Raw genomic sequence first — 20,924 nt, 5'->3', positions numbered from 1 at the left:
AAGAATTGAACGCGTTGAATGCTCTGATTGGCTTATTTGAATAACTCATACTACACGTTCAAATAAAATCTCATTAAAGTATTTGTGATTTTATACATATAATGAAACGAAATAATTTAAAATCCAATTAGTGTACTATGTCCCCAAAGAGATTTTTCTTTTAATAATATCATTTTTTTTATCAAAATGAGGTGTGAATTTGATATGGTATAATATGGGTATAATACAAGGTATAATATCAAGTAGTATAGTGTCAGAAACAAGAGACAGGCTTATTTTATCTAGGTTAGCAAAATTATATCGATGTAATCCGTAGATGTAATATACCAATGCAAACGTAGCACCCCATCAATGGAATTTTGGGTCGAAAATGACCTTGATCGATAGGTCTCCGTTAGGTCCTTTAAGGTCCCACAATTTTTTCGTTAGGTCCCCTTTAGTTTTATTTTAAATATTTTTTTAAATTTTGGGTATAAAAAAATACACTTTAGCTCCCCATCCATAGAATTTTGGGTCAAAAATGACCTTAATCGATAGGTCTCCGTTAGGTCCTTTAAGGTCCCACAATTTTTTCGTTAGGTCCCCTTTAGTTTTTACTTTTTTTATATACAATTTTTTTTTAATTTTGGGTATAAAAAATTACACTTTAATAATTAATGTAATAATTGTAATTTTTTATACCCAAAATTAAAAAAAATTATATATAAAAAAACTAAAGGGGACCTAACGAAAAAATTGTGGGACCCTATAGGACCTAACGGAGACCTATCGATCAAGGTCATTTTCGACCCAAAATTCCATTGATGGGGTGCTACGTTTGCATTGGTATGTAATATAGATTATTTATTACACATGTCTATAATATGTACCTAATATTTTTATGTAGTTTATTAGTAGTATTCAGTGTTCCTGGACGAGGTTCTGGATGTCATTGTCAATGACGTATTTTATGTAATTGATTACGAGATGTCAAAAATATTAAATGCCAATAATAGTTGTCAAATCTATTTAAATTTTATTACTTGAAAATTGAAAATAAACAATTTATCCTATAATATGAAACAGTAGTCTCGCATAATATGTTTTATTTGTAAAATCGGTAAACAGGAATTATTTAAAGAATAGAAAAAAATGGATCACGAAGCGGGATAAGTTTATTAACTCTTCGTACATTATCCAAATTACTTGCTAACAATTTTTATTAAAAAAAATGATTTTTGTAGCAAATGCAACTGCAATATACATTTTTATGCATGGAAATCAACTAGCACAATCCTAATCAGTGCTGAAAATAATATATAACTATTAAATCTGTATTAATTGCATTTTCGCCTTATAAGCTATAAGTAATGAATCAGTGTTCCGTATTGAATTGTGGTGTCAATGTTATAAACAACCCAAATAAAGAGACTTTTCACAGGTAAATGTTAAAAATTATAAATTTTATTTAGGTTGCTAAAAAAATCTGATGTTTAATTTTTATTTAAAATACTTAATACAATAAAATTTGTATAAAGGCAGTCTTTGTGAATTGAATTTTTTTTTTAAATATAGATTTCCTGTTGAGTCTGTTTATAAAGAAAAATGGATACGAGTTATAAATCGAGCCGACTGGGCACCTACCAAATATTCAGTTATATGCAGTAAACATTTTAAAGAAGACTGTTTTATGACCAGGAATGGCCGCCGTATTTTAAAGAGAGCATCCATACCTACTATAGCTGTACCGGTAAATACTATATAGTTTGCATAATATTTAAGGTTAGTCAGTTGTAAAAATATAAACATTATTCTTATTAAAATTGTTACAGGTAAATTTTAAAGTAAAAAAGCCAGAATTAGATAAATATATTTTATCGGATCCATCACAGCCCAGATCTTTATCCCCGAGGAGACAAAAATTAATCTTTCAATGTTCTAAATTAAGAGAGACTATAAGAAAAAAGCAAACACATATAAGAAATTTAAGATCACAAACTAAACGATTAAGAGAAAAATATGACAAGGTTGAGGCAATTGTTGTGGAGGTGCTAAGACATCCATATTTACAAGATCAGGTTATAGAAGTAGAATCATCTTCACAATCATCCTCATCATCATCATCATCTTCATCATCGTCTTCATCTTCATCTGAAACAGAAAAATAAAGTTATAAAAATCTTTTCAGCAAGAGTTCATTAAAAAATGTATAAAGGCAGGGTAACAAAATATGTACAATAGAAGTGTAGGTGTTTTCATCCATCAACTCTTGCACTATAGACTTGAGTTTGAGGATTATAATTAAGGATAAATATTTAATGTTTTATATTTATAGATAGGTAGTTAAAATAATGTTTTCTTCAAGTAAGGAAAGACCTGCTCACAAACAAAATATTAGATATTAGTTTTTATTTAGTATACCAAGTAGGTACATTAGATAATTATCAATGCATAATTTATTTTGTAAATTTGTAGAGCCAAAATGAAGGGGTTGCTTTGCAAAGTACCAAATCATTGGCTGAAATTATTTACAGACTAAATTAAATGTGTAATTCCTATAGCTATGTGGTAATAGATTGTGTTCTAACAAATATCTTATTTCTTGAAATGCTTACACTAATATATAAAGCATTTACTTGTAATGTATCGGGCACAATGTTTAATACCTACATAGTACCATGGACCAATATACTCAAGTATATTGGGTCCATGATAGTACTGAAAATAATTTTAGTCTATTTAATCTAGTCAAATGTGTCAAAGTTAAAACTATTGATATAATTTATTGAAATAGTAATTAGAATATTATTTTTTGCAATTTTTTGTTATTATAGCTTTGTAAATATTGCTTTGCTATAATAATTGTTTTCTATTTGTGATAGAGAAGGGGTAACATCATCCGACATCCATGTCTATGCTTTTAGTTTTATCCATAACCATTTCTCAAATTATTTCTAAGTCAACATATAAGTAATACTTAAGTAAGTAATTAAAGACTATCTTTTTATGAAAAATATAATTGCACAACAGAAAGTGTTTGAATACTTATTTGGATAAAACTCCTTATTCCTTATCACCTTTAATTTTGTTCTCAAATTATAAAAGATTAAAATTAAAATTTGATATTTTTACTTTTAAGTATTTTTATTTATAAGTATTTGCTTTAAAGAATACAGTTTATGATAATAGAGGTACCATAATATGTAATAATGTAACAATTCCACAGATAGATTCAATAAAAAAATGAGTACATACTTAAGTACCTACCTATCTATACTATATTACTATATTATGAAGAGGAAAGGTTTGTATGTATGTATGGTTTTCATGCATAAACTACTGGACCGATTTTGATGAAATTTGGCACAGACAATCTTTAGGCCCTGAGAAAGAACATAGCTACCTTTTATTGCGAAATATGTACCACGGGCGAAGCCGGGGCGGACCGCTAGTTTGTAAATAAATGTAAATATAATATAATGAAATATTCTAATATAAATGAAAAGTTAGAGTGTGCTCTTGGAGATAGTAAGGAGTCTAGTGAGTGACAAAAGCTACTTTTTCCCGCGGTGAAACATCTTATTCTTCATCCCATGGGAATTTCCTTTGACTATGCGGGCGAAGCCGCGGACGATAAGCTAGCTGCTAGTTCCATACAAATATGGCAACTTTTAATTATTAAAAATAAGAAATACATGTACCATGGAAATACCTTTTTAATAAATGGTATGGTACATTAAGCTCGGCTTAGGCGCTGACTCCACGAGCGAGAGAATCGCGACGAGTCCGCCCTTATATCGTCGTATAATCTCCACGAACGAGCGATAATTCCGCCGCGTATCGTCACGAGTCGTAACGGAATCGCAGCGTTTCCGCGGCGACTCGTAACGGTATCGTCACGTTTCCTTGAAGAGAACTACGAGAAGACCAGAGGCAACGCTGAAATGACGCTGCGTTTGACAGCGGGCCCGCCGCGCGCTCGTCGCTAGCCCGCTGCTAGTCGCGGTGGGCTAGCGACGATGTAATGACGTTTCGCGCGCTCATTGCCACTCGTCGCATCGCGGCGATAATATCGCCGTGTGGAGACGGTTCCATAGAGAGTGTATAGAAATACGTGGCACGACGATAATATCGCCGCGATTCTCTCGCTCGTGGAGTCAGCGCCTTAGCTAAAAAGTCCGATTAATTTTCATTTGTTAATCTAGTTTATTTTACGCATAGTACCTAATAAGATTTAACAAAACCAAGAACAAAACATAAATTTATCTTTTTTCTAACTCAATACCTAGGTACGTAGACAGAGAAACCACTGTCTACGCCTAGGTACCTACCTAATCAATTAATATCTGCCGTATTATTATAGTACTCTTTTGGTACCTAGCATAGAGTAACTTATATAGGATGGTACCTAGTATATTCTTTGAACAAGGCGCAGACCTGTCAAGTGTCACTTGCAAAAGAAGTGGTTGTCAGTTGTCAATTGTCATGAATCTAAATAGAAAACACAACAAATAGGAATTATAAATTTTGAAACATATCATGCTCGTAAATCGTCTACTTTTCAGGTTTGAATATATTGAGAGTAACTAACTTAATTTTGTCTTTTTAGTTCACTCATATAAATATCACAAGAAAAACTACTATGTTTAGCGTACGGTCTGTTAGGTTATATAGCAGGTGGATGCATAGAAGGCCTGCTAAAGTGATTATTCCTTTCGAGAAAGAGTCTAATGTTCAATTAAAAAAAGAAAAAGTGATAGATTTGAAACCTGTATTATTGGAGAAGGAATTAAAAAAAACATTGGATAAGGATAATGCAATGAATATAAAAGAAACCTCAAAAGTTCAAGAGAACATTACTGTTAAAAATTTAAAACCAATCATACCAAATGATGTTATAGAAAAACGAGAAACAAAAATTAAGAAAAGGAATTTTTACCTAAGTCAGAAAAAAGTCTATGATGATAATGGTGAAATACTGTATGAAAAGTTAAAAGAAAATGACAGTAAAATAAGGTATGTTTTGTCGGTAAAGTCTCTTCAATATACCGTGATTATCTAGATTATACTGAAGCCTATGCTATATTGTATTTTTATTATTCCGATGCATTTTCAGTTCACTCTTAGTCAAGTTGAAATCCAAAAAGGAAAGAACACGGACAAATCAAATGCTTGTTGAAGGTTGGCGCTTAATTGTTGATGGATTGGAAGCTAAATGTAAACTAAAATATGTTATGTTCAGTCAACTTCAAGATTTACAGAATCTTCATCCATTTCTTCCGAATACTGGTGTGCAAATATATAAAATACCTTACAAAGATATTACTAAGTGGTCAGATCTTGAAACTCCACCAGGAATTTTTGGTAAAGTAATTAGATTAAATTTAAATTATTATGTCACTTCAATTCCACGCTAGTTATAAATTATAGTAAAGCTTAAATTAATCAAATTGCAAAATTAGCCTTGTCTGTAACACAAAAAAGGATTTCAAATCTATATACTAATATTATAAAGCTGAAGAGTTTTTTTGTTTGTTTGAACTCCCAAATCTGGTCTAACTGGTCAGATTTGAAAAATTCTTTCAGTGTTAGATAACCTATTCATCGAGGAAGGCTATAGGCTATATATCATCTCGATTAGACCAACAGGAGCACAGCACTGCGGGTAAAACCGCAGAGCAGAGCTAGTTAGATAGATAAAATATATGATAATTAATTCTGTAATGTAGACATGAGGAGACTCGAGTCCATTATTATTTTTCTACTACTATATCTAATAATAATTTATCAAATCAAATGATAAGTTATCATTCATATGAATAAGCTGTATAATTAATGTTTAATAGTATGTTCATAATTTGATTTATGTGTGTTTAGGTGTGTTTGAAATGCCTACTGTTGAAAATGTAAAGAGGCTTTCAAGAACTCTGCCAATGGTTTTAATTTGTGACAATATAAGAGTACCTGGTAATCTGGGTGCAATACTAAGAGTGGCGGTGGGAGCTGGCTGTGAAACTGTGTTGCTAACAAAAGGTAAAATGATTGTATAAATACATTTTATATGTGATGACATGTAACATGTAAATGCTGGGGTATAAAAAAATATGAAATATTTCACACTGGTGTAAAGAGACAACACTTTTAGTAGAATTCATATTTGTTTTTATTTATAGGTTGTGTGGATGTTTGGGATCCAAAAGTTATAAGAAGTGCAGCAGGAGCTCATTTTAGACAGCCAATATATACATCATTGGACTGGGAAGAAATACCAAAGTATATGGTGCCTGACTCTTCACTATTCATAGCTGACAGTAATATTACCACAGATAATATAGAAACTCCAGATCATACAAGTAATTCACTATTGTCACAGATACCTGTGTTACCATATTATGGTGTTGAATTTTCCAATTTGAAACATATTACACTAGTAATAGGTGGAGAAACAGAGGGTATAAGTGAAGAAAGTTACAGGTAACATTCATTAAAATTATTTTAAATATTAATTTCCATAAAAAGGATATGTAATATAAATATATAATGCCCAAAACATTATTATATAAAAAGGTTGTCCATTTAATTTTGGTACCAATAAAAATATTATAGTTTTTGAATTAGAATAGTAAAGTGGATACAATTGATGCCTGAGGCCTTAGACAAAGTAACAATTTAAAAACAATAACGAAGTTAGAAAAGGCAAAAATGTATGGGATTGACATACGCCGCGTTAGATCACGTGGTCTATCTAATGTCAATCCCATAAATTTTTCCTTTTCTAACTTCGTTATCGTTTTTTAATTGTTACGTTGTCTAAGGCCCCTGCATATTGTTGTCATAATATAAAAATAAATTGTATTTAAATTATCAGTAGTTTCTTGGTAAAAGCTTTTCTTCTGAAATTATATTTTATTTTTGCAGATTAGCAACAAGCACAAATGGCTTGAGGCTAAATATTCCATTACAAAGAGGTGTAGATAGCTTGAACACAGGAATGGCAGCGGCTGTGATAGCTTTTGAAATAAGAAAACAGTTTCTACAAGCTTGGACTAAAGAAAAACTCGAAAGAGAAAAGGAGCAAATCATGTAGCATTTATACTGTGATAAATAATAGTATTAATTAAAAATGAAAAATGAAATTGTTGTTTTTTATTTCTTTTAGATATAGTTACCAAAGTCATTTGTTTTACTCTGTGAAGTGATGGTTATAATAAGAGCCAAATAAGGAATAAGGATTAACTTTACAGTAGCCAGTAGGTACATTCAATATAGGCCTAAGGCCATAGTAAATTACCATGTACCTTCCTGTACTAAGTTCCTGTATAACAAAAACGTATTATGTATAATCATGTTGACGAAGCGCGCGCGATAAAAGTGACAAACTGGCAAACTAGCCCCTTTCTTTCGAAGCTAGTACCTATTTAAAAAAATCAGTAGATTTTCAGTTAAAATAAGATCAGTAGAATTCTGGAAAAATCAGTAGGTCCCCCGAAACTCCCCGAAAAGTCTAACAGCATTGGTCATCATGGCAGATAGAAAACTCTAATTACTATTATATGTGGGTGTTTGAGACACTTTGCAAAAAAAGATCTGTCCACAGACAGTACATATATTGGATACATCCCATTGTGGAAGCTAGATTGTAGATACTCAGAGGGAGCAATATACTCTTTTTAGCAAGCTACAAAACGCACCTAGAAAGTGGTTTAATTACTTACTCTCGTATGAGCGAATCCACATTCAATTATTTAATTAATAGATAATTCATCGTATTTTTTAATATACCTATATGGTATTTTTAATTCTTATTATGCTATTGCATAGCTTCTATCGCGGGCCTTGAGCGCGGGGACCGAATCAAGAAATTCCGTAACGAAAAAACCTCACGCTCCCCACTCCGATGGGCTCGGAGGTGTGGCTTGAAGTCATGCTATGCAATAGCTTTACCGCGGCAGTCCCCGAGTGCCACACGTCTTTTTCATTGCCCTATTAGAGAAAAACGCAGCCGCCGCGCATTGGCCTCCATCATGCACACAGACAATTAAGGTACACCTACACGAATGGCACACATACATAAATTATCGTCCGATATCGGATCGTATAGTGCCACAAACTTATCTGACCCGGTGACGGTGTCACTGATGTCGCTTTCTTTTTATATAAACAAAATATTTCGTATGAAAAGTCTGTGAAAATCGTAGAGTGAGAATGAACCATAGAGGAGGCACTAAAATGACAAGGAATGCGTGAGAGAAATACACTTATGACTATAAAGCTAAGAGCAAGAGAGACAGAAACATTGTTTTTTGTTTCTCTCATGTTATGCGATTTCTTTTGTTGGGGACAAAGGCAGTTTGTCCCAAACAAGCGGCTACAGTCCATTGTTTTGCTAGTTTTCTGTTTTTTCTCGCTGTTAAGTGACTTCAAAGTTTAATAAACGTTGACAGTGATCTGTTTTAATCCGACTTTAAGTGAAAATATGGTGCGTTGTAGTGTGATTGGTTGTAAAAATCGGCCGGAACGAAGATTACCAAATATTACCTTTCACACGTAAGTAAACTTATTTGAAGTATATTGTTTTATAGAACTGGATATAGTTGATACATTTTCATTAACTCTAATGTGAAATTATCTACAAATATATAATATTTTCATCGAAATAGACGTAAACATTTTTTTGTGTTATCCGACTAAATTACGAAGTGTTCTTGTTGTTCAGGACGCCATTTGTTTTTACGTAGTTTCAAATTTATGGTATAATCATGTGATTAACATTAGGGATACCAGTACAGGGTAAAATTTTCCCCAAAATCGTGAAATGTTTTTTTAATATTAAATGTTAATGTTTGTGTAAAGTTTGTTACACGGTTCGGTTTTCCGGTTCAGCTTTCCTCATTTGCATTGGTTTAAGTATTTTTTTTTTCAATGTCGGTTTTTTTGTATATTCCAGGTTACGATGCACATCATAACGCTGAAGACTGCGAAGCTGGCCCTTCCACACGAGCTGCAGCTGCCACTGAAGGCAGCGAGGACCCTGCCCCGTCAGGAGAGGCGGTGTTGGAGTAAAATCCGGAAGGCCACCCCCCGCGCCTTCCTCACCGAGGTGCGGCGCGCCTTTATAAGAACGAACGAGCGGCGGAGTCGTCCAGGACAGTCCGTTTGCCGAGTGCGCTGGTCGTGTCCACTTGTTGCTCCCGACCACGTGCTTCGCGTTCGTGCTATCCTACTCTTGCATACGCATTTCTGAGCGTACTACGCCGCTTTGTGTCTAAAGTCTGGTTGTTGTTAGTCGCCCCACGAGGAGTTTGTCTCTGCTCGCGAAACCCGATTTAACCCGCAGCGCCGCCTGCCATTTGTTCGGTGAAAGCCGTATAAGTGGAGAGGGCGGTGATGCGTGTTTAATTGATTTAGCAGCGCAGGCAAACGCCCACGTGCCCAGCGATGGAGCACGCCAGACCTAAAGGCCCTTCTCAGGGCCACACAAACGCGACCCCCGCGCGCAGTTCGCGCCCGCGCATAGTCACGCGCACTGGCCGCGACGGAGTAGCCCGGTCGAGCTCGGCTCCCGGGCGCCCCTCCCGCCCCTTTTGGACGCAGCCCCGACGATGGGGAATACCTGAGGCCGCCGCCGCAGAGGACGTGCCTGACCCGGACCTGGAGGTATCACCACGGACCGCATATTTGTCGGATGCCGTGCTGATAGACCGGTTCGTTTCGTCGGGCCTCCTGTCGCGCAAGCTGCGCGGCTGGCTGGCCTCGTACATCGAGATGAGGCGAGGCGACCTGGCGCGCATACCGCCGGGCTGCCTGGAGGAGCCTTCGCCGGAAGACGAACAGGTTTTACTGGCAAAACTTGCCGTCCTCCCGATCCCTCCGGGCAAGCCACGGGCGAGGCGCCGTCGCCCCCTCAGCAGCGACGAGGAAGAGGAGCAGGTCGAGTCGGCGCAGGCCAAGCGGCCTTGCCAGACTCCCGCCCTCCTCCCCGCTACACCCGCTACCACCACCGCTACCGCAGACATCATGGAGATAGACACGGCCGCAGCCACACCCGTTCCGCCCACTTACGCGGCGGTAAGTGCAGGCGCCGCCGTGCCACCACTCCACCCACGCGATCCGCGCCGCCCCCGCCGTATCAACGTGGAGGCGGCCGAGGAGCCGCAACCGGGCCCGTCCGGCTTGCAGCGCGCTAGTGCGCCTGCGCAGCCGACCGCCCCCACACCGAGGGCGACAGCAGCGCCACCTAGCGCTGCCGCCCCCGCGTCCACCACTGCAACAACGGCGCCGCCTAGCGGCGCGTCGAAGACACCCCGCTACCCGCCTATCGTGGTTGAGTCGCTCCCAAATTGGGCGACTCACCTGCGAAACATTACCGCCTCGCTGGGACGACAAGTAAGTGCGCGCGCCTACGGGACCGGCGTGCGCTTCTCGCCTCAGGACGAGGCGGAATACCGGGCGGTCGACCGATACTTGCGCCGCATTCAGGAGGAGGGAGTGGAGATTTCCTGGTTCTCCTACTCCCCTGAAGCGGAGCGCAGTGTAAAGGTCGCTGTCCGTGGCCTACCTGTCAACACCGAGCCCGAGGAGCTGATGACCGCGCTGCGCGACCGGGGTTATGATCCTGAGTTCGCGCGGCCCATCCGCGCCCGTAAGGGGCGCCCCGGCTGCATATTTTTAGTCATCCTAAGGAAGACGGAGAACCTCACGCCGGGCATCTACGCAATCAAGGAGTTGCTGTACATGCCCGGCGTCACCATTGAGGCGTGGCGCTCCAAGCGGGGCCCCGCGCAGTGCCACAGGTGCCAGGGCTTCCGGCACTCGTCGCACAACTGCCACAGGCCGCTTGCCTGTGTGCGTTGCGGCGAGAGCCATGCGACCGCGGACTGCCCGCGGCCGAGGGACGCCCCTCCCATCTGCGCCAATTGCGCGGGACCACATCCCGCCAACCACGCCTCATGCCCGGTGCTGCGGCGCGAGGCCCGCAACAAGAAGGCGGGCCCGATAGCGCGCACCACAACCACCCAGCAGCAGCAGCAGCCGCAGCAGCCGCGCGCCGCACCCAATGTGCGGCCCAGCGCGCCGGCGGCGCCACCCGCGCCCGTGGAGCCGGTGCCTCGTGGAGAGGCCCTCACCACGGGTCTCATGGCGGCAGCGAATGACGCCCCCGCAACCTCTACAAGAAACCGAAAGGGGCGCAGCGGTAAGAAGCGTTCCCGCACGCAGCCCCCTCGGGCCGCTACCGCCTCTGTGCCCCCCGCCGGCCCGCCCGCGCACATTCCGCAGGCGCCGGCGCATGCGCAACAGCGCCAGCCCGAGCGCACACGAGCGCAACCGCCGATCTCCGCTCGGGTAACTTCGGCGCAACGAACACAGCCGAACTTGCCCGAACCTGCCCGAGTACCTCAACGCAGCACAGCTCGACCCAGCTCGACACAGCTCGGCTCAGCACCGGCACACCTCGACCCAGCCAAGCGGACGGTCATACGAGCGGCGTGCCAGGTGCTCCAGAGCACGATGGACGCGCTGGAGGAAGGCGCCGACCCAATACCCATCCTGATGCAGGGCCTGTTGAGTCTCGTTCAACAGTGAGTATACGCTTCATTTACTGGAACGCGAGCGGGCTCAGCAAGGAGAGAGCGACACTACTGCGCCACCTCATGCGGGAACAACGAGTAGACGTCGTCCTCCTAAACGAGACGCACCTGGGCGCGCCTGACAAACTCAGCGCGTCTGGCTACGTCTCGTACAGACAGGACGAATGCTCCCCGTATGGGCGTAAGTACCGCGGACTTGCGATCCTTATCCGCAAGTCCATTCCTCACACCCCACTCCCCGCTTTCGCATCCCAATCCTTTTCCGCGCTCGGCATCGAGGCGGAGTTTCCGGTGGGCAGGCTGCGAATGTATGCTGTATACAGGCCGCCCGGGGGGAGAGTTGACACGAACGAGGTGAAACGTCTTTTCGCCTCGAGCGTGCCGACGATCGCCGCGGGTGACTGGAACAGTAAGCATTCGCACTGGCTATCCCGCCTCGATTGTTGCAACGGCAAAGCCCTTTATAACATTATCGATTATAACGACATTGTTATAGAGGGCCCTTCCGAACCTACTCATTATCCTCGTACAGACTCCCACCAAGCGGACGTCATCGACTTTACGATTCACAATGTGATCCGCCAGTCGATGACGCAAACTGTTATTGTGGACGATCTCGGCTCAGACCACCTGCCGGTATTGGTCGAGATCACCGCAAACAGTTCCGCGCTTGCCCCATCCTACTCCCGCCGCTGTGTCAATTGGGAGTTATTTGCGAATACGCTTGAGCGCTCCACGCCCTCACGCGCGGTTTCAAGCGCCGAGGACGTGGAGATATTCGCAAATGACTTGCATGAAGCACTTAAGTCCGCTCTTTCCCAGGCCACGACACTCAAACCGTCCACGTCCATACTCCCCCCTATTCCTTCTCACATTAAAGCCCTTATCCAGAGGAAGCGAGCTCTGCGACGGCAGTGGCAGCATTCGCGCTGTCCCACCCTCAAGCGGCAACTTGCTCGTTTGCGAGAGCAAGTTAGCGATGCGCTTGAGGCGAACAGGATCGAGGGCTGGCACCGTGCGATCGACTCGGCCGCCGAGGACTGGCCCTCGCTCCACAACCTCTGTCGCAGGCTTAAATCCTCAGCCGCCCCCGCGCGCCCACTCACCGATTCCGCGGGTAATTATATATACGCCCCTCAGGGTCGCGCTGACTTGTTCGCCGAACATCTGGCACAAGTTTTTCAGCCGAACCCCCTGACGCCGTCGAGCGCCGCCCACGCAGCAGTGGTGAACGAACACCTATCAGGTTTTCTAGCATCACCGATACCGCCCGCTGAGGAAGTATTCTTCACCTCCCCGTCCGCCGTCCGCCGTGCGATTTCGCGTACAAAGTTGCGCAAAGCGCCCGGTGAGGACGGCGTGACGAACGAATCCCTTCGCCACCTCCCCCGTAAAACAGTCGCGGCTTTGTCGCGGCTGTTTAACGGTATATTGCGCGCCGGTCATTTCCCTTCAGTGTGGAAAACCGGTCGCGTAATAATGATCCCCAAACCCGGCAAGAATGCCTCCTTAGCGGGCAGTTATCGACCCATCACCTTGTTGAGCACAGTCTCCAAAGTGTTCGAGTCACTACTGCTGCCTATGCTGCGTCCGTACGTGTCGCCGCGCGCTGAGCAATTCGGCTTTCGCTCGGCACACAGTACCACCCTTCAGGTATCTAGAGTATTGCACCATGTTAGCTCCGCCTTGAACAGGAATGAGAGAGCGGTCGCAATATTCCTAGATATCGAAAAGGCTTTCGACCGCGTCTGGCACGAGGGTCTTATATATAAGATCCTTACCACTACCCAATGCCCCGCGCGGCTCGTGAGGATATTGCACTCCTTCCTCACGGACCGCTCCTTTCACGTTTCCGTGTCCCCCGCCATTTCCCGAAACCACTCTGTGCAGGCGGGTGTCCCGCAGGGCAGCTGTTTATCGCCCGCGCTATACTCCGCCTACACAGATGACTTCCCCTCCCCCGCGCCAAATTCTAATCAAATCCTCGCGCTATACGCCGACGATGTAGCTTTAATCGCCGCATCGTTGAATACAACGCATGCGATGGTTAAGGCGCAACGCTGGCTTGATGAGTTGCCTGCGTATTTCGATCGTTGGCGGATATCTGTTAACGCGCGAAAGACACAGGTGATTCGGTTCGGTGGTTTGACTCCCTCCCACCAACTCACTCTGGCTGGTGAGCAGATCCCATGGTCCGATACCGTCCTTTACCTAGGTGTAACTATTGATTGCCGGCTTCGCTTTAACAGCCACGTGAAGCAGGTAATTAACAAGTGCAAAGCCGCCCACGCCATACTTCGTCCGGTGTTATACTCTGAACTCCCGCTGCGTATAAAGGTAAGCGTTTATAAAACCTACCTACGGCCGCTCCTCACGTACGCCGCGCCCGCCTGGTATGTGTATGTGTGTGAAAGCCTGCGCCGCAAAATGCGTGCGCGGCAGTCACTCGCATTACGCGCTATCGTCGGTGCGCCGAGGTATGTGAGAAACGAGCTAATACGTAGCGATCTCGGTGTAGAAACGCTGGATGAGTTTATCCTTCGTCTCTCCCAAAACATGTTCTCGCGGGCGGACGCCTCCTCTCACTCCCATCTCCGAGAGATTGCTCCGCACCGCGCCATTCCCGGGTCGCGTCGTCCGAATCCGCGCGATCTACTACCACCCCCCTCTCCTAAGGCGAACACGCCGTCCTCACCACCGGCATTGCAAACAATGCCGGCACCATACACTGCGCCTCCAGCGCCACCTACCGCCCACGCACTCTGTGCGCCCCTCACTACTCCCTCCTACCAAACCTACTCCCACGCGCAAATAGCGCAATCCTATACAACGCCCCCACCCACGCAAGCTCCGCCTGCGACGGCGCTTCCTATCGCGCCGTCTGTCGCCTCACCCTGCATAACTCCTACACAGTCGGTACACAACGTACCCAGCCAATCCACCGCCCACTCCCACGCGCAATTGGCGCCTCCTATCACACCCATCGGTTTTGTGTCGCTCCCGGGTTCCCTGTCCGTCCCCGGCTTAGACACAAGTCTAAGACGGGCTCGTAAAACCAAACACAGGTCGGTCGAGTCTTCGCAAAATGCGAAAAGGTTTAAAAAGTCGGGCACAGTCTCCTATACTGTGCCCCAATTAACAAATATTTCTATCCCCAAACAGGGCGATTCGTCCTCCCAGTGACCTGCCCGTATTAGCGGGCAGCGCTATCAACCTGCTGCAGAGGACGAATCGTCCTGAACAGCATCCCCCACGCAGCCTCCTAACGGAGGCCGCGTGTGTGAAGACCCTTGCTGCGAGTCGTCCATTTTCGTCTGCTACTCGCGCGCACATTATCGCGGACCCTCTGCCCATTTATTTCTACCGTCATTTTGCTGTTCATTTTCAAATAAATGTATTTCGTTTAATTTACTTTTAATTTGAACTATTTCCAGTACGTTTTTATTAGACTACATTTACGGCTGTATCTTCTAATTGCGTTGACATAGAAATTTGATTTTATTACTGCTTAAAGGTATAATAGACCTAAGTTTTTGATGTGAATATCAATTATTGAATACCTACATTACATTTGCGTTCATGAGTAAAGGGGTTATAAGATTAATTTTTTTTTTTATATAATGTAATAAAAAATTCATGTTTTTCGTAATTATTCCCGTATCTGTTTTATAAGATATTATTCTGTCTTCTGATTCAAATTCAATTTGAATCTGAATCAGAAGAAATAGCAATTAAAACCGCATATTCTGAAACTAGCAACTACTTGCAAGGGAATCACAACCTACAAGGTACTCCCCACGTCCTATAGCACAGACAAAGAAAAAATTGCTACAAGCAACATTTAAAGATACAACATAATAAAACAATTAGGTTTGTTCGAAGCCCTCGGTGCGCGAGTCCGACTCGCACTTGACCTTTTTTGTCCTAATTTTACTGTATTTTCTATTATTATTTACCATTGATTGAAATGATATCTAAACTTTAGCCTTGTTTTTTTATAAAAAATATATGAACTGGGATATTTCGATATTTGTGGTTAATTGCGAGAAGTGTAAAAGCAAAAGTTGTAATAAATATTTTAAATACCTACAACTTTACCATTAAACTTTATTCCGCAGTTATAGTTTTTTTAATCCCGATCTCAGATCGATCGTAAATAACTTTTCCTCTAATTTTTGTTACCTATATTCTCTTCCGTTTGAAATTGATTTCATTGTTCTATAATATTACTTTTATGTTTCAAAAGTTAATAAAAAATCATGTTGAACAATATTACTTTGTTAATTTCAAAAGTTAATATTAAATTAGTGGTCCACTTAGGTCGTGCACATGGCCCAGGGGGGGGCATGGCCCATGACCCCCATGACCCCCCCCCCTGGATCCGCGCTTGTACCGGCCGGCCGCCCGGCTATATATTTTATACCCGTGCGAAGCCGGAGCGGGCCGCTATGTTTTTATATACAACGTTCACAGTTTTTCTGTAGTGTATTTACTATTTAGTATCAGCATTGCACCCGTGCGAAGCCGGGGCGGGTCGCTAGTTAAGTTAATAAATAACAAAATCTTTTCAAATCTGTCTTTTTCTTCATAAACCTATCTTACAAAAAAATACCCAAACATTTATAGATATTTTGCCAGTTTTTCGGATAAAAAGTTTTTGTAATAGTTGGCAACATTGACGTAAGGATTCGCCATCTCGTTCGGGTATACGCCGATGTCGTCTCTAGTACATTCTCCCTCTACGGTGAAAATGTGACATTTCAAAATGGCGGCACGTAGTTCCAGTTTTTGCCACCGGGTCAGATAAGTTTGTGGCACTGTAAGACCTCATTCACACGAGAGCTTTTTTAACGTCCGTTAAAAAAGCGTCCAAATAGAACAAATGCATTCCCAAGTATATGTTCACACGTCAGCGCTTTTAAAGCGCGACGCTTTTTTATCGCGCAGTGTTCTATTTTCAACGCTCGGCGTTGGGCGTTAAATAAAATAGACCATAGGAAACTTCTTACTATTATTCAGACGAGCGCTAAAAAAGCGCCGGCGCTGCGTTCAGTATGCCGCACGCTCGCTCAGCGGTAGCACGTGTTTGTTGTGCTTATAATCATCAGAAAATCGATACGATGTCGTGGATTGTTGATCCCGAACTATTAATTATAGATGTGGAGTCTCGTCCGTTTCTGTATTCAAAATCGTTATAGACATTTGAAAATAATTAAAAAAAATTCCGGGGTATTGCCTTAACTCTTCGTACAGTGTCACAAACTGCCCTTTTAAGTATCTCTGTTCATTCAGAGGATGTACCCAGAATGCCTTTTGTTTTCTTTTTCGTCTTTTAATAACACAAATCGCTAGTGCCAATCTTTCTTTCTTTCTTTCTTTCAAATATACCTAACATATAAAAATTAAAACAGTAGGTATTTTTATCATATTCCTTTAGTAACATGTTTATCGATGACGAGTTTGAACAAATACCTAAGTAGGTACCTACAAGTGGTTTATTAAGAACAAACTTTCCGAGGAATTCTAAGCAAATATAATAATATAAATATCATAAAGATATTACGCAACTGACATTACGTAATTATTTTAGCAGAAACCATTTCCACGTCTTACTGAAGCTAGAGACGAGACATGAGTGATTTTAAAGCGTTAGTATGAACAACCACAGAGAGAACGTTTAAAAAGCGCCAACGCCGGGTTTTAACGCAACGCTTTTTTAACTCTCGTGCGAATGAGGTCTAAATGTGAAAACGCTTGTCTGTCTGTTATTTTGAAGGACAGTGCTGCCAGAGTAAAATAGTCGATTAATACGAATGTATTCATTTTTAACTTTGTATAGAATTCAAATGTAAATAAATCAAAAAAAGAAGTTGCTTATTTTATTTTTAACTTTTGATTACGCTATTTATTTAGGTAATTCTATGAAATAAAATATTATTAATTCTTATTGTGAAATGTAGCTAGCAACAATTTTAATAAGAATGTCAGTTTTGATTTCAGTTTTTGACGTTTAACGTTTTGATTGAGGTTTTCGTTACCTACATACAGTGGTACCAACTTAGGGTAATTTACCCTATATTTAGGGTAAAAGTAATCCAGCAGGGTAATTTCTAGGGTATGAATTTTCCTAGGGTATTTTTTGGGGTAACAGTCAATAACCGCAAATAATTACTTTGAATATTATTGTTTTTGAACGCGCCCATTACAGATTCCATGTCGTAAACGCACCGATTGCTTTTGTGTTTCTCTTTAATCTCGCTTATTTATTGTGTCGCCTGCTCTTTATTTTCGTGAGTATGTGTTGTTGTGAAAAATGGGGTTGTCTTGTGCTGGCGTTACGCGTTCAGGTGTGAAAAAGTATGCACCGAAATACTGTAAAGAACGTAGAAAGGGCATTTTCTCTATACTCAGTCATCAAAACAAAGTAGGAATAGGCTATCCCTGCATTGTAAGATTCAATGTAAACATATTTCACAAATCTTGTGTTAACTTCATTCCTTCAAAAACAATGTTGGACAAATTTAATAATAGCATGTATGACAAAAAAGATAGTGATGCGGAGGATACTTTTATTGTTATGTGCCAATAATATTATAATATGAATAAATAATGTAGTTTTTTTTATTTGTAAAGAAGGAAAAGACAAGGATATTTTTTAGGGTATTTTTTTAAAATAATACAGATTCTAGGGTAAATTGAGACCAAGCCTAGGGTAAAGTAAAAGCTTGACCTGGCAACACTGCCTACATACCTACCTTACATATACCTACGTTACATTCAATTTTGTGTTTGTGATTTACTTGTTTTCTTCATCTTTATCGACTTTCGCTCCATATTAAAGGCACTGATGAACCCTGTTATTACTACCAATCTGCGCCAGCACACCGGACTTTGATTACCTGCCTTTACGACTCACTACTGCTACCCTACCTGGACACCGACTTTGCATCCGATTTTTCATTTACAAACATGAACTGTATCAACTGTGGTATTAATGCTAATCGTAACAATGCTATACGTATGCATTTGTTACAAGATAACGCAATAATATCAATTATACAACAGTGGACTGCTCCTCTAACGGTTAGTGGATTAGTATTATCTAAGGTATTAATTAGTACTAGCTATTGAAATCAAACACAACGTAAACATAACGTTTTTAAATATATATACATATATTCATTTATTTTGTCCACTTGTAATATTAATTATTTATTTGTAGATCACTCACTCTGATCACATATGTGATGCATGCTGGAATCTTGCAAATGATTCTTTAAGGATTAAAAATCATGAAGATGACACTATTACTCTGGGTCATCAACGTGTATGTGTTTATTGTGGACGTTCTGTATTGCGCACACGGTTTCATTTACTAAGAACTGATTCTCAACGCGAACAAAGAATTAGAGCAGTGATATTAGAGTGGATATTACCTCGTCAGGTAAGTTATTGAGTGTTTTAATAATATTTTAAGTAATAAGTAATCCAATTATCTTCTTTTAAAATCAAGTAAAAATGAAATGTGATTTATCAAAGTATTTCTTTACAGATTGGAAATAAGGCGACATATCTATGTCATTCTTGCTGGGTGAGGGCTGACAGAGCTGCATCACATTTAAGTTCCAATACAACAACATCCAATCCAACAACATCCAACAACACTTCAGAACAAGATGTTACTTCTACTTCATCTAGTGAAATAATCACGTTACCTAACTATATAAGACCTGTAGAAACTGAATCTCACTGTTTTTTGAAAGGATGTGAAAGAAAAGTAAGAAATCGTGTTCCAGTCAATGTAAGAAAACATTTACTGACCAAATACAATTATTATGTACCAAAAAATAATAGGCTGTGTGATTTTCATTCCAATACTGAGACATTGGATTTTATGGATAGGATTTTGGACAATTATATAAATGTGTTTACAGCTGTTCATATTGAAGATATGCTACAATTAAAAGAGAGCCTCTCTTAATCCGATTTCAGAAATATTTTTAATATGCCTGAAAGTTCTTTTTAGAAGTGGTTTCGCTTTACAAAAGACCTATATTTTAATATATTGTAATATTAAATGAGGTAGCACAATTTAATGAAATGAATAATGTTGCTACTGCACTAGCCTTAAATTTATTAAAACTGAGGAAGGGGATTATCAATGTTATTTAACATTCCAAGGAGATTGATGGAAGATTGTATTAATGAAGCTAGAGAATTACTATATAATTATTTTGTACCGCATCATTTGGGTATAAATCATATTATTAATAAGAAACAAATAATTAATTGAAACTTGATTATATCAAACCGGTTATTTTGTTAACGGAAATGAATGTAATCCGTCATTGTATACAATTCCTAGGAAATGTATGTAATTCCTAAAATGGCACGGACATGTGTGAAATAAATTATTTTATACTTACACATTACACATTTCCTAAATAGCAATCGGAAATGTAAAACATTTAAGATTGGAAGGTACGTGGGGTGAGCGGGACGAGGGTGTGTCTCAGATTAATGTGTGTCCGCCGTCTTGTCTTGTCTGTCTTGCCGCAGACAATGCACGAGTACCGAGATTTGCACTACGGTCAGTTGCCAACTCGCAATCCACTGTAACTGGCCAAGGATTTAAGAAGTCCCTTTGCAAGAAAAACTGCTTATATACCAAGATGTCTGTTTTAAAAATACATAAAGTATTAGGCTCTTCCAAATTCCATTCGATCCTACCCTGCAAAAGTAAATAGCTATATTATATTTGGACTGACAAAGTATTATAATATAAAGATTTACTTTTATAATATGACTATAAGTTGATTTTTTGATACATATGTTAAAAGTTAATACATAGATGGTTGATTTTAGAAATGTGAATTAGTAAGATAATTTGAACATATTATTATTATTTTACGGTAGAACTGTTTCAATAAATGCTATAATAAAAAAAAATAACGTGTTTTATTACAGAAAGCATTTACTTTATAGGTACATTTCCTAATACGATATTGGAATTATATACAATTCCCAGGAAAATTATACATTTCCTAGGATATCTATATGCAGCGTATTTCCAAACTATACAAGGCCAGCACGCAACGCTGTGAAACTAATCACGTATAGTTTGGAAATAACTGTTTTACAAAGTTCTTCCAATCTATACAACATTAGTACGCAAATACTCGCGTATACTTTGTAGTGAATTAAGTAAGAATAGCGCTCCAAAACATACAACGCCAGTACGCATGCGGACTAATCGTATATGTTTCGGAGTAAGAGCGGCGTCTTTCCATTGCTCGCGTTTATATTATTGTATTGCTGTTTTTAAATCTTTTATTACAAGCATATAACTACGAATGT

The 20,924-nt window shown here is 40.8% G+C and overlaps 3 protein-coding genes across 3 annotated transcripts; all 3 read left to right on the top strand.

Annotated features, from left to right (window-relative positions):
* Nucleotides 1–989: 989 nt before the first annotated feature.
* On the top strand, nt 990–3,034 carry LOC149485812 (THAP domain-containing protein 1-like). Its single transcript, XM_089699107.1, has 4 exons — nt 990–1,099; nt 1,224–1,420; nt 1,555–1,729; nt 1,812–3,034. Exons 2-4 carry the CDS (start codon nt 1,350–1,352, stop codon nt 2,145–2,147), a joined length of 582 nt encoding a protein of 193 aa, XP_089555233.1. The 5' UTR covers nt 990–1,099; nt 1,224–1,349; the 3' UTR covers nt 2,148–3,034.
* A 1,434-nt stretch (nt 3,035–4,468) lies between these two features.
* LOC149485811 (rRNA methyltransferase 3, mitochondrial) lies at nt 4,469–7,115 on the top strand. The gene is made up of 5 exons (XM_089699106.1): nt 4,469–4,995; nt 5,096–5,343; nt 5,857–6,012; nt 6,153–6,453; nt 6,898–7,115. Exons 1-5 carry the CDS (start codon nt 4,622–4,624, stop codon nt 7,064–7,066), a joined length of 1,248 nt encoding a protein of 415 aa, XP_089555232.1. The 5' UTR covers nt 4,469–4,621; the 3' UTR covers nt 7,067–7,115.
* An 11,213-nt stretch (nt 7,116–18,328) lies between these two features.
* Nucleotides 18,329–19,886, top strand: LOC149485810 (uncharacterized). The gene is made up of 3 exons (XM_089698719.1): nt 18,329–18,650; nt 18,790–19,011; nt 19,120–19,886. The coding sequence occupies exons 1-3, from the start codon at nt 18,537–18,539 to the stop codon at nt 19,546–19,548; spliced, it is 765 nt and encodes a 254-aa protein (XP_089554845.1). The 5' UTR covers nt 18,329–18,536; the 3' UTR covers nt 19,549–19,886.
* The last annotated feature ends 1,038 nt before the right edge of the window (nt 19,887–20,924 follow it).

This window comes from Colias philodice, chromosome 9 (genome assembly GCF_061535455.1).
Source record: "Colias philodice isolate Cphi_HAF_F1 chromosome 9, ilColPhil1 Martin Lab GWU primary, whole genome shotgun sequence".
NCBI classification, from domain to species: domain Eukaryota; kingdom Metazoa; phylum Arthropoda; class Insecta; order Lepidoptera; family Pieridae; genus Colias; species Colias philodice.
Note: the sequence above shows the minus strand (reverse complement) of the source record. Positions and strands in the feature narration are given on the sequence as shown.

Bases quoted from the DNA above. Each gene is read 5' to 3' on its own strand.
- LOC149485812 (XM_089699107.1), top strand. From the start codon at position 1,350: ATGAATCAGTGTTCCGTATTGAATTGTGGTGTCAATGTTATAAACAAC. The intron at 1,421-1,554 runs GTAAATGTTAAA...TTTTAAATATAG, and splicing joins AATAAAGAGACTTTTCACAG to ATTTCCTGTTGAGTCTGTTT. The intron at 1,730-1,811 runs GTAAATACTATA...AAATTGTTACAG, and splicing joins TACCTACTATAGCTGTACCG to GTAAATTTTAAAGTAAAAAA.
- LOC149485811 (XM_089699106.1), top strand. From the start codon at position 4,622: ATGTTTAGCGTACGGTCTGTTAGGTTATATAGCAGGTGGATGCATAGA. The intron at 4,996-5,095 runs GTATGTTTTGTC...ATGCATTTTCAG, and splicing joins GAAAATGACAGTAAAATAAG to TTCACTCTTAGTCAAGTTGA. The intron at 6,013-6,152 runs GTAAAATGATTG...TTTTATTTATAG, and splicing joins AACTGTGTTGCTAACAAAAG to GTTGTGTGGATGTTTGGGAT.
- LOC149485810 (XM_089698719.1), top strand. From the start codon at position 18,537: ATGAACTGTATCAACTGTGGTATTAATGCTAATCGTAACAATGCTATA. The intron at 18,651-18,789 runs GTTAGTGGATTA...ATTTATTTGTAG, and splicing joins AGTGGACTGCTCCTCTAACG to ATCACTCACTCTGATCACAT. The intron at 19,012-19,119 runs GTAAGTTATTGA...ATTTCTTTACAG, and splicing joins AGTGGATATTACCTCGTCAG to ATTGGAAATAAGGCGACATA.